This window comes from Marmota flaviventris, chromosome 16 (assembly GCF_047511675.1).
Source record: "Marmota flaviventris isolate mMarFla1 chromosome 16, mMarFla1.hap1, whole genome shotgun sequence".
NCBI lineage: Eukaryota > Metazoa > Chordata > Mammalia > Rodentia > Sciuridae > Marmota > Marmota flaviventris.
This window is the reverse complement of record NC_092513.1, coordinates 72,793,966-72,807,493: the sequence shown is the minus strand read 5'-3', so window position 1 is coordinate 72,807,493 and position 13,528 is coordinate 72,793,966. Positions and strand designations below refer to the sequence as shown.

Here is a 13,528-nt window from a genome sequence, read left to right as displayed (position 1 = left end):
TCCTCATATTGCAAAATGAAACTCTGCACTCATAAAATAACTTCCCACTTTTCCCTCCACCAGCCGGACAACCAGCATTTTTTCTTTTTGTCTCTGAATGCGATACTTCTCTAGGTACCTCATGAGTGAAATCACACAAGATTTGTCCTCTTATGATTGTCTTATTTCACTTTAGTGTAATCTTTTCAATGTTAAACTATTTTTGTAGCATGTGTCAGAATTTCCATCTTTTTAAATTTTTTTTTTTTTTAGTTGTAGATGGAAACAATACCTTTATTTTATTTATTTTTATGTGGTGCTGAGGATCAAACCCAGTGCTTCACACATGGTAGGCAAGCGCTCTACCACTGAGCCACAGCCCCAGTCCCGAATTTCCATTGTATAGATACACGTTGCTTATCCATTCATCAGTCCAAGGACACTTGGCTTTCTTCTACCTTTTAGGTATTGTGAACAATTCTGCTACATATATGAGTGTAGAAATATCTGTTGCTGCTTTTAAAAAGTTATGATCTGTTTTTATAGGAGATTTTGGAAGGAACTTCATTAAAATTTTTTTTTCTTGAAAATACAAATATCGTTTAATATAAAGGATTAAGAACTCAATTTAGTAGAAAACCACCCAAGAGAACCAAAAAGAGCAATGATACAATTTGTTTAAAAAAACACAAAAAGCATAAAAGTATCCATTGCAAATTTATTATGCATTAGGAAGCTTAAACCTAAAAACCAACAGCATAGTAAAAAGATATGTTATCTCTGTTCATTGAGAACAGGTTTCAAAATATATTTTCTCTTAAATGTATTCAGTCAGTACACAATCCTTTATAAAAGTTGTATATATTTTTTCTGTCAATACCTTCATTACATTTATAAATACAAGATTTACACAGCACCCCATCAAAAAAAATTAAAACCCTTACAAATATCTACATATATTTCATACCTATAAAACTTCCAAAGGAGTGCTTTGTTAAAGGTAGGCCCTAGGTAATGGTCCATTACTGTGCAGCAAAATACATATAAATCTGTAAAGTTTTCTTTGTCCATAAAACATCGCAAAAAATTAGCAAGACACTTATTGTGAAACTGAGCTTCACTAAACCCTCATATTTTGGAAAGGAATTTGATGTGCGTTTTCCCATGAGTTTCAAAAATCAGATAAACAGACTGAGATAAAGATTAATTGAAAATAAATGCATACTACACAGCAGTTAAGGCAGGAGTGTGATGGAACAGAACTGAGAAGTAGGACATGGGAGACGTGGGAAGGAGCAAACAGTAATAATGTATTATGAGTCTGAAGTTGGACATAAATTCTACTGAGACTTGAGTTACTAACGCTCATCCTCTCTTAGGAATGTTCAAATTGTTTAAAACTTTCTTAGAAGCACTCTCCAATTTCTTTTCTTTGTTGCCACTAGAATGCTTGTGTGTGTGTGTGTGTGTGTGTGTGTGTGTGTATGTATGTATGTGTTTGGTGGTCTTGCTAAGTTGCCCAGGCTGGCCTCGAACAAGTGCTCCTCCTGCCTCAGCCTCTTAGTAGCTGGGATCATAAGCACGTGCCACTGCATTGGGCTAGATGGACTTTTTTTTCATCTTTAAAATCATCTTAGGCTTGATATATTTTCTTTTTTTCTTCTGTAAAATCACCTTGAATCTGATCAGACACTAGGTCCAGGAATCTGAGTTGGTAGTTCAACATATTTGAATTTGTAAGAAAGATTTTCTTCAAGCTGGTTAAGGTTACCATCAATCCATATTATTAATGTTCATTTTAGACAAGCACTGGGTGTAGAGGAAATAAAGGAAGAGTAAAATTAGGTTTTCATTTGACCTTTGGACAAAGGCAAAAGATCCCTGAAACTGAGTGACTATTAAGAATAGCCACTCATCAATACCTCTGGGCTAAGTGGGAATAATTCAAGAAAGAGGACGGAAGAAAAAAGAAGGGATTCTTTACTTGAAATCTTGCCCAAGATGGCAGTTCCACTCTAATCCTGCACCTTCTGTTCAAAAAGCCATGGAAAGATTATTCCAGTTATTAAAGGAAATCCATCTTTTCTATCAGAGATGACTTTTCAAAGTGCAGACGCCAGATGACCTTGAGAGTTGTACATTATCTGCAGGGAAGTATTTCAAATCTTACCTTCTTCTAATGTACAAATAAAAAAAGAATGAGAGAAAAGAAACGGAAGGAGGGACAGGAGGAAGGGCAGAGAGACAGAAGGAGTCACTTATCAACTTGGCCCGAAGGATGCCACTAGCATCGCCCCTCCAGCACCATGAAGTCTCCATGTGCTGCGGCTCCCTCCATGGCTCTCAGAGGTGGTCATCTGCAGAATCCCATTTTCTGCTGAGTTTACAGCTCAGTGCTCTGATTCCCAGGCTCTTCAAAGGAGAGCTCCCAGATGCTACTATCTTGCAGCAGTGGCTCAATGTCCTCATCACTGCCTCGTTCTGGGGTGTTGGTTAGGCTTCCGCTGATGCTGTTGCTATGTTTTTGAACTCCACTGGCTTTCCGGTATTCAGGGATGAATAAGGCAACCAGAAAAGACATAAGAACTATACATGCTCCAAATAAAAATGGTGGGCCTGGGATGACAGCTCCCTAATGGGTGTGGGAAACAAATGGAGACAGAGTTTGATTAGTTTCTTTAATCCAAAATTAGTCTTGAATGACCCCAAAAAAGAGATCCCATCACCAAAAAGTGAATCATTTTTCTCAAGCAGCAGACATATCACTAAATGTCAGGGCAAACTAATAGAGCTTGGTATTTGGATTATGACATGGGAACTCATCACTGCTTTTTTGTACAACTTTTGAATAGCTTAACCCAACCTGTAAGCCTGTAAGCAATAGACATTTATCTGAAATTTCATCCTGTGACCTACATCCTATCATGCAGTTCTGTACATAAACATTATTAATTACACTTTTGCACAGAAATCTATACTAAATCCATACTACTCTATTTTTTTGCTTTTCAAAAAATAATTAAAAAAGCACTCTAGCTCAATTTTTAGCTGGATTTTAAGGACATTTTATTTAGCCTGACGTTAGCCAGAGAGTAGTATCCCGAGTACAGTGATTGTGCAGGTAAAGGCAGAATCCGAACAAAGTTAAGACAAATCGTGTTTATGTAAGATATTAAATTTCTGAAATGATTCTGGAAATTACTGTCAAATACAACAGTAACATACAAGTAAGAATGCTCTTCAAATTTAAGATCACAAAATTTTGCTACCATCAGATATAACCATTGTTTAAAAAAAAAAAAAAAAAAAAGCTGCACTTCAAATTACCTGTAGGGCATCACTGTTAGAATTCAATTCTGGGCCTAACTCAGTCAATTCTACGTGGAACATGTAGAATATAAAGCCATACAGTGCTGGCCCCAGGCCATTGCATAGTCCTCTTATTCCAGTTATGATCCCCTGGGCAACTCCTGTATCAGAATAAAAAGAAGGGAGTCAGTCTTCTCAGAAAAGCATCTCAAGATGTGGAGGTTAACAGTACTCTCTTATAAACCGATAAACTGATTCAACTGGACTGAGCAGAAAGTACAGAGTGCAGGAAAATGGATTAGAAAGATTTCACCATATTTTCATTCATTACACAAACATTTTCTTGATTTTATTAGGCCCATTTCTTGCTCTGTACTGAGGTCTATGAAGAGATGAAATGACAGTAATTTCAGTTTCTAAAATCCTTTTGGGGCTGAATACCCCACACCAACAAGAACTACCCGTAAATGAGGAATAAAATACAAAACTAATGAACTGAGATCTTCCCGCTCTACTCATTTACTATTGAATTTACAATGAAAATCTGCTCTTTACCTCTGACAGTTCTGGCTATATGTGAGTAAAATGTAGCCCTCTACACCCTCTACCACCAGGGAGACTAGCCCCCATGGCTGCCATAAGCATTCCAGATCCATCTCCACATAGACCTGAAGTGAAATTTTTCAGAAGTACCAATTTTTGGATATCTCTGCTTTCTAACATGGCAGGTGAAAAATTAGCTTGAACCATATGATATGGGTATTTCTGAAGTAAAAAATGGTCAAATATAATTCAGCCTAATACAATGTATTCCAATAGTTTTGTAACATCTGTATTGATAAGTATAAGCATAAACAAAAACTAACAAAATGCATGCCCTGTATGAAAGGAGTCCTCCACAGAAAGCCCATGACTTCACACACCGTACTTCCCTGAGGATGCACAGCCAGCTGACTTACTACTACAGCTAAGGTTGACACAGAATTTGTGGTCTTCCAGTGACACTATTTAAAAATGGTTATGAAGGGCTGGGGTTGTGGCTCAGTGCTACAGTGCTTGCCTAGCATGTGTGAGGCACTGGGTTTGATTCTCAGTACTGCATATAAATAAATGAATAAAATAAAGGTCCATCAACATCTAAAAGTATATTTAAAAAACTGGTTATGAATAAGATGGCTAATTTCTGATGTGAAAAAACAGGTGCAGTGAATAAACTTTCTTTTCCAATCCAGTTTTTGATATTTTTAATAGAGCTCTTAGGCATTTAAAAAAAATTTTTCCCTCTAAAATTTCCTATTTCTTGACCACAGTAAGGTAAGACATTAGGAGATGGAGAAGGAAATGGATTATTTCCTGAAAAGGGAGAACTGCCTGAAAAGGGAGCAGAGACACAAGAAAAATGACTAACAGTCTGCCTTCTGCACAGCACTCGTTACTTACTTTACCTCTCATTCTGTATCCAATCACCAAGAACTACAGATTTATTTTTTCTTTATCCTTCCAAAGAACAATTTCTTAAACTAAGCTCATGAACTCTGAACTATTCCAATTAATTTTAGTTATGAAGTAAAATATTTCATTGCTAACTAGCCATCATTATTTAATAGACAATCGTTGAAATACGCATAGTCTGGTTAATTCTGACGGAAACAGACAAAAGGAGTAAAAAACTGAAAAAGGAACATCACATTTTCCATTTTAACTCTTAGTAATCTGAACTGATGAGTCCACGTTTTCAAAGTATGAATTTAAGACCAAAGCAGGGAGGAAAACAACTTTCGCATCTGGCAAAGAAACAGGTATGCTCCTGGAACAGGGACAACAGGGCTGTCACCTCCTGCTGTCGATGTGGAGAGCTTCGGGTAGGGAGGTCTCAGCTGAAGGAGGAAACAGCGAGGGCCGCAACCTCACCTTGCTGATCTGAATCTGCATTCCAAGAGACGAGAGCGCTGACTGCCGGGAATGTGATGCTGGACATGGCAGCCACGGTCCCTGCAGCCCACATCATCCTGAAATGACAGCACAGGCTGAGTTCAGGCACCAAGGAGCTCCTGGCTCGAATGCAGTCAGTGGCAAAAGTACAAAGGTCTTTTGTTTCCTCTTGCAAGTTTTATTTATTTTTTTCCTCTTTAAAAATGGATTTCACACTGTTAATACCATCACTTCACAGTCTGGGTAGGGGAGAAATTCCAGGAAAGCTTCATTTCCCTATTCTACTTTTTAAAAAATCTTTGCTTCTCCCTGGTTTCCCTAATACTACCTGCAGATGTAAGCTCAATGTAAGCTCTTGTTTCTTTTAATATCATGCTTCCCCATGACATTTCACTTTTCTTTGCACTTCTTAAAGGTTCACCCTCACGCTGCCCTCAAGCTGTGCAGTCTTCTAATCCTCAACAGAGCAGTGTGCCACCAACTGAACAAACACAACCTGCTGCCCTCAGACCTTTGTCCTCTTCTTGGTCAAAGAGGCTTACATGCCAGTCAATATCAAGTTCGAGTGTGCACACTGCGAGGCCCTAACTGTACTTGTGACCTGCTGGACTAGACTTCCTTGGGGATAATGCTTACTGAAAAAGAAAAACTCTTCACGATAACAGTCTTTATAACACTGAGAGAGTTGTGACTAAATCAGCTACTGAACCAACATTCACAGGACCAAAATAAAATTAGAATAAGAAAAACCAACCAAGTTAATCTTACCTAAAAAGTCACAAAGAACAAGTACTTCAAATGACATTCTGATCTCTTTCAGAACTAACCTCTAACCACTGAAGCATTTCCCATTTCTCCAAATCATGTCCTCCATTTAGTAATGCACAGTGAGGGCCACTCTGGTGTCTAAAATGGAGACAGGAACTCCAGTATTTGGCACTCAGGCACAAAGGGAAATGTCATACAACAAAATGGAGCTCAGGAATCTTTTTGGTGCTTTTTATTTCACAGGGCTTTTTCTGGCCTTCTTTTTCAAGGGAATCTAATATACAGTAGTAATAATGTTAGGGTACACATGGCTTTGGAAGAGATGTCAGTGTTTGCCAAACTTAAAAATGTTATATTATTACCAAAGGTCTCTCAGCTAATTATGGCAGTGAATCTTGTATTTTTGTTTTGACTGTGATGCCCCTAAAAATTGACAAATATGTTTAAAAAGTAGACACAGAACTTTACTGGAGGGCTGGGAGAAAAGAGACACATATTCAATTAAGGAATGATTCAGTGAAAGCCTGTTGAGGTGAAGGTAATCTTTACAAATTACCTTAAAATTATCTAGTTCCACCCTTGCCCAACTTAAAAGTCTAAATGTTTTGAAATGTTACATACAACAAACCAGTGAAATAACTCCTCCTTCTTCTCATTACACTCAACTAGCTGGAGCTCTTCTAAGACACATTTGTCTGTTAACTCAGGAGAATCTAAGGGTATAAGCTTACCAGGCCTGAGCTCCAAAACCATACCAGGCCAACTGGAGCATCTGGAAGCCCAAGCCAAGAAGGACAGTATTCTTATTCCCCAACGACCTCATCAGAATGCTAAGAAAGACCGTCTGCAAAGGAAAGGAGACAACCCTGAGAAACCATGAGAACACACAGAATTTGAACACAAGCTTTGTGAACCAAATGAAGCCCACTCACTGATTACCTGGGACCTCTAAGGAAGGGTACAATGCCTACCTGTAATCTCAGAGGCTGGGCAGTGCTATGCATCTCTTCAGGGATGGAATTTCAGGGGCTCCAGGACTGATCTGGGCTTTCAGGCCTTGAGCCTCCTCCCTGAGTAGCTAGCTTGTCTACCTGGTGCTCTACTGGCACCACCCAAAAGGTCACCATAGCTCTTATCAGTTGCCATGATTGAGAGAAGGACATGCCTTAGTCTCTTTGGACAAATGCCAACCACTTAACTACAGGTGTAGAGCAACCCCTGCTGAACATTTACGGAACATGTGGGATTCTGCTGGAAGTTAACAGTTTTATGAAGTTGGGACTGTTGTAAGTTTGATTTTAACAAATATGTCCTCAGTTATATAACTAGTTGGGATAATCCAAAGGAGAGTAGGATAAAAGATAGCTGGGTTGATCAACAAGGGTCAATGTAAAAAACAAACCAAAATCATGATCAATTTGAAAATTAACATAATTTATATTTGCTAATATAGAAAAACAGTTGTGCCTTGTCAATTTCAGTATTTGGCAGAAATAATCTCATAGTCTTCTTACTTGTCCTGGAAAGTGAATTACAGAAGAGCACTCTGCTCAGCCTGGAGGCCACTTGAAGGCAACAGCCTCTGGGCAGTCTTTTAAGATATAGTGAATTCGGGACTGGGGTTGTGGCTCAGTGGTAGAGCGCTTGCCTAACATTGAAAGGCATTGGGTTTGATCCCAACACTACATAAACAAAAGCTAAATAAACAAAATAAAGGTATTGTGTCCATCTACAAAAAAAAAAAAAAAAAGATATAGTGAATGCACCTAAGCACAACAGTAGACCAAGGCAGAGAACGCATTCCCTGCCTCTTGTGATCCTGTATTTATAGCAGATGGGAAAATGCTGAATACTCCTTTAGTCACTGCATATATTCTAACTCACTGACTCTCATTTTTTTGTCCTAGGAAAAGTAGAATTGGAAAAGTTATTGTTACTTATTTCTACTTACTTTTCACTATTAACACTGAAACATTTTTCTAGTTAATTTTGCAATATCTAAGAATTATATCATAGTTACTTACAATTTTCATTGTTTTAGAGGCAAATAAAAGAACTGACCCAGCAAGTTACAATTCTACTAAAATAATATGAAGTTCCTTCTTAAGTCCTGAATTCAATACTCTTGTCAAAAAGGGAAAGTTTTGTGGGTCATATCCCCATCAAATTTCTGGATCTGATGTTATACTCTAATTGTATAAGGTGTGTCACAGCAGGAGCACAGGGACTGAGGCAGCAATTCAGGGGCTCTCCCTATCTTTGTATATGTGTTTCCTGTGAATACTTTTTTTTTTTTTTAAAGCATGGGTGAAATTATACTCACCTGAGCTACGATAGACAGAATTCCTACCATAGCAATGAATGCTGCAATTTTAACAGATCCAAAGCCTATAACCTAAGGAAATGAAAGAAAATATCTAAGTAACAAAGATAAGTTCTTTTAAAACAACAGGATAAAATAGTTGAGGAAAGTTCATAAAATCAATGGCAAATTAGAGCAGTGCTGAAACCTGAACCTACTTAACCAGTATTTTATATATAAATCTAAGAAATCATTATAAGCAGGCACATCTTAAATTGTAAAATGTTATTTTGATAATATTTCTTACTATATAGCTACCTTGTTTCATATTTCCTCTCCACTTCCAACTTATAAATTGACAAATCTAGCAATAATATGCAACAGAGAAATTATGAAAGAAAATGGCTTGACTTTTGATGTTGCAAATACAAATCTGCTCACCAATGAAGTCAGTGGCTATCAATTGTGGCTGCATATTAAAATCGTGTGGGGGGAAAGGGGAAGGAAGTGGAGAGCAATGAGATGCTGGAGTCCACTGGAGACTGATGATATCAGACTCCGAAGTCTGGCCCAGAGACAGGTTGTTCTAAGAAGCTCCCATGGCACTTCTAATGAGTAAGCAGCAGAAGTGGGCTGGCAATGACTTCTAAGCACTCTGATCTCCACATTAGCTCTAAAATGCCTAAAATTCTTAAGCTTTAAACACTAAAATTTAAAAAGGACATAATTATTAAAATTCTATAAAATTCAGAACAAGTATTTTTAAATAATTTTATATATTCTTCTCATTTTATGAGTATCTTGCTCCCAATCTCACAACTATATAAAGGTATTGTGTCCATCTACAAAGTGCTAGGGCTAGAATTCCAAATCAGTGCTGTTGATAGTAACAATATTCTATTACCATCTAATTACATGCAATTAAAAAAAATGGAACCTGAGAATTTAGCTTTATTTAGGGATTCTCAGCTTATATTTATAAATACAGAGTATTTTTAATAGCTTTATGGAGATAGTTTAAATAGCATACAATTCACCTATTATAAGTGTACAATTCAAAGATTTTAGTACATTCATAGAGTTGGGTAACAAATCACCAAGATTAATTTAAAAAGATTTCACCACTCCTGGAAAAAATCACAGCACCCATCAAGAGATCCATTCCCCCAGACTACCTCTTCCCTAACCCGCTTCCTGTCTCTGGCATTTTATATAAATGGAATCATATAACACCAGGGTGTTTGTGACTGCTTCTTTCACTTAGTATAGTGCTTTCACGTTGTTGTAGGGCATATCAGTACTTCATTGCTTTTTATTGCTGAATGATATTCTATTATATGGATAGAACACATTTGCTAATTTGTTCAATTAGTTAACGGATATTTGCATTGTTTCTATTTTTTGATTACCGTGAATAATGATCTGTATACAAGTTCTGTGCTTTCATTGCTCATGGATATATACCTAGGAGTAGATCTGCTGGGTCCTGTGGTAACTCTACATTGAGCATTGTGAAGAACTGCTAGATTCTTCCTCTTTTCAGCAGCTACACATTCCATACTATTTTACGTTTCCCCAGGATGTCTGAAGGTTCTGATTTTTCTACATCCCTTTCTTTTTTATTATAGCCATTCTAGTGTATGTGAAGTAAAACCTTGTTTTGATTTGCATTCCCTTGACAGCTAATAATGTGCATATTTTCATGTGTTAATGGGTCTTCTGTGTATCTTTCTTGGAGAAATAACCTATATTTTCAATTGGGTTGTCTTTTTATTAATGAAAGAATTCTATATATATTTTGGATACAAGATCCTTACCAAATGTAAGAAAATGTTTTGTGTTAATTACTCTTAAAAGCAAGCATAAACATAAAATAACATGGAATAATTCTTATTTGCTGTTATAATTGGTGATGGTTGTGGCGAAATGGACATAGTATAGGAAAAAAGAGCTAGAAGGTTAGAATTGTAGTTGTTTATTATCTATATGAAGAGATCTGATTCTTTTTTACTCTGTTCCTTGGGTTTTCCTATTTTACCTACATTTCTGTCTATATTAAGTGCACATTTAATGTAATTATAAATGAAAGCATAGTTTTCTATATTAAACACTATCTTGCCACTCTTCTCAGGAAAACCAGCAGATGAGATTTCATCAAACTTCACTTTGGGGGCTGGAGTTGTAGCTCAGCTTAAAAATGCTTGCCTAGCAAGCCCAATGCCCTAGGTTCAATCCCCAGCACCAAGGGAAATATTCATTTAAAAGTATCTACAAAAACTAGGAGAATTTATCTTAGAAGGAGGACAGTTCTACCTTTCCTGTGAAATCAATAATAGGGTAGGACCAAATGAAAAGTAGGTCAGGTCTATGCAAGTCCAGAGACCAGAAGAACAGCTAGACAAGGAAGGGTAATGTTTGTTGTAATTATCTTAATCAGTCACCTATCTGGGTGAGGGTAAAATAGGTGTATACTTCTAAAGAGAAAAATATCGGCAGAGAGAATAGATTCCATTTATTGCTTGTGAACCATCTTGAGGTCCAGAGCAGCAGCTGAGAAGCCAGCAATGAGGCTGGGTCAGCAAGATGGCTATAATCAGACCCACGTGAAAGCTCATGGATACTGTCATGAATTTAAAACATCATGCCATATGGATGTATCTAACTTCTTAATTCATAACTGCTGAAATTTGGAAGCAAGCAAGGTATCCTTCAGTAGGTGAATGAATAAACTATGGAACACCCAATTGCTGAAATGAACTATGAAAAGAATGAATAACAAGCCAAGAAAAGACATGAAGGATGCTTAAATGCATATTACTAAGTGAGAGAAGTCACTCTAAAAAGGCTATAAACGGTACAATTCCAACACTATGACATTCTAGCAAAGGCAAAACTATGGAGATAGTTAAAGAGATCAGCAGTTGTGGGTAAGGGGAGGGATGAATAGGCAGAGCATAAGGAACTTTAGGGCATGAAAATACTCTGACACTAAAATGCTGGAAACATGTCATTGTACTTTTGTCTAAACCCACAGAATGTACAACACCAAGAAGTGAAGCCTAATGTAAACTACAGACTCTGAGTGAGGCTAATGCGTTCATGTAGTTCATCAATTCTAACAAAAAGACCACTTTGGTGCCAGGATGTTGATAGTGGAAGAGGCTGTGTACCTAAAACTGCTCAATAAAAGACTTAAAAAATTACAATAAATTCTATTTCTGCTAATCCTCTCTGTATAATTCTCAAAAGGATTTTTTCCACAGTAGATATCTTGCTAGATTTTATTATTATGTTTTGATACAGGATCTTGCTATGTTGCCCAGGCTGGTCTCAAAGTTATGAGCTTAAGTGAGCCTCCTGCCTCAACTGAGTAGCTGGGATGACAGGCATGTGTCACTGCATCTGGATTCTTTTTTTAAAAAAATTTATATATGACAGCAGAATGCATTACAATTCATATTGCACCTGGCTTTTTGCCGCCTTTTAAGTCATCATTGAATTAACTCTCTGTCAGCACTAATAACTAGAAGCAAGTTCACATTTTCTTCTCTATAGAGTTTTCCTAAATTATCCTTGGATAGATTCCAATCTTTGCTGTTCCTCACGTTCAGATGCCACTAGACATCCATTACTTACCTGCCTGAGATAGAGAAAAAAACTTGAATACTGTCCAGCTTCGGGAAGATACGAAAGAAACACGGTGATGCAGATTAAGAAGACAGTAGAATCTTTCCCAACTTTCTTCAATGACTGGGAATAAGCAGAAAGCAACATAAAAAGCTAATAGATATAATGTCACCAACATTTGGAATATGGATTCACTAAGTTGATCTATTAAGATGGATAATGAAAGTCCAATGCATTATAAAAGGAAGTCAGCCTTAATATGAAATCTATAACCAGCTCTCTGTGGAAGTTTTAAGTTCTTATTTTAGAAGTATGTATTTCCAGGATTGCAGCTTTTTAAAAAGCACTTGCTCACCTTTGTTAACACTGGTTAACACCCCTAACAGGTCCCAAATATCCTATAAAAGGCCCTGAAAATGTATTTCTATAGATTCACTGAAGAAAATCACTTTTCTCTCTTGATTTATTTTTAATATTTATTTTTTTAGGTGTAGATGGACACAACACAATGCCTTTATTTTTATGTGGTGCTGAGGATTGAACCCGGGTCCCGCCCGTGCTAGGTGAGCGCTCTACCGCTGAGCCACAATCCCAGTCCCTTCTCTCTTGATTTATAATATAACTTCTTTAAGATCATATCCACTATAGGGTTTTCATTACACCTAAGTTCATTCTAGCCTTCAAAATATTGATTTCAATTTACCTGTAAACCTAGTAGACAAAAAAAAATATGCTTCAGACCAGTAAGAGCCTTTTGAACATTACAACTTTGTTGAAAAATCATTTTTATTTACACAGTAACTGAACAGAACCGAAAGGTGTACTGTTACTGAAGGAATGGAAAGTGCTGCTGTACAGCTAGGTCACCATCCTGTAACTTTTATATAATTAATAGCAAAAATAGCCAATGAGGGCTGGGGTTGTGGCCCAGTGGTAGAGCGCTTGCCTAGCACACGTGAGGCACTGGGTTTGATCCTCAGCACCACATAAAGATAAATAAATAAAGGTAATGTGTCCATCTACAACTAAAATATATGTATATATTTAAAACAATTAAAAAAAAAAAAAAAAAAAACAGCCAATGTCTGTTGAGACCTTGCTTCACACCAGACGCTAGTTCACTGATACATGTGAACTGTACAGTTCTCAACTCCCCTGAAAAGTAAGCCACAGTAGTTCCACTTTACAGAGAAGCCTCTGTGCCAAACTTGATCGCCATATGACAATGGTGGGAAGCCTAACTGACGGGCTTCCTGGTCACTCCTGTTTCCTCCCCCAAACTCCTTCTTTGTTTTCTGACATTCTGGCCCCAAAAGAACAGACAAGGTCAACCAGGTTATGCTCTGAGTGGGCATTTTAGAAAAAAACTTTGATGAAATACATTTCAATTTTATTTGTACTTTTCCTAAAAGGTAAACTTGGAGGACAAAAGAGCAAAAATCAAGTCTCTGGTTCTTCCCCCCCCCCACATGTTGTATTTCTTTCAAGAATAATTTCAAATTAGAAAGGGATTGGGGAAGAGATAAGATACTTTTCTCAGCATTTTTTCTGATTGTTAGTGAAGTATATCCTTTACCACCTCCCGACTCACCAAAAAAAAAAAAAAATTTT

General features: G+C 37.1%; 1 protein-coding gene across 3 annotated transcripts in view; it reads right to left on the bottom strand.

Moving 5' to 3' along the window:
* Positions 1-677: 677 nt before the first annotated feature.
* The window catches only part of LOC114104751 (hippocampus abundant transcript-like protein 1), a 63,575-nt gene continuing 50,724 nt past the window's right edge, over positions 678-13,528 (bottom strand). For all 3 annotated transcript variants that reach the window (XM_027950980.2, XM_071602539.1, XM_071602540.1), the window contains 6 exons: positions 11,927-12,040; positions 8,312-8,383; positions 6,720-6,832; positions 5,200-5,297; positions 3,307-3,449; positions 678-2,611 (listed from right to left, as the gene is read on the bottom strand). In XM_027950980.2, coding sequence (XP_027806781.1) covers positions 2,363-2,611; positions 3,307-3,449; positions 5,200-5,297; positions 6,720-6,832; positions 8,312-8,383; positions 11,927-12,040 — 789 coding nt within the window. In that variant the 3' untranslated portion in view covers positions 678-2,362. The remainder of the gene's footprint in view (positions 2,612-3,306; positions 3,450-5,199; positions 5,298-6,719; positions 6,833-8,311; positions 8,384-11,926; positions 12,041-13,528) is intronic.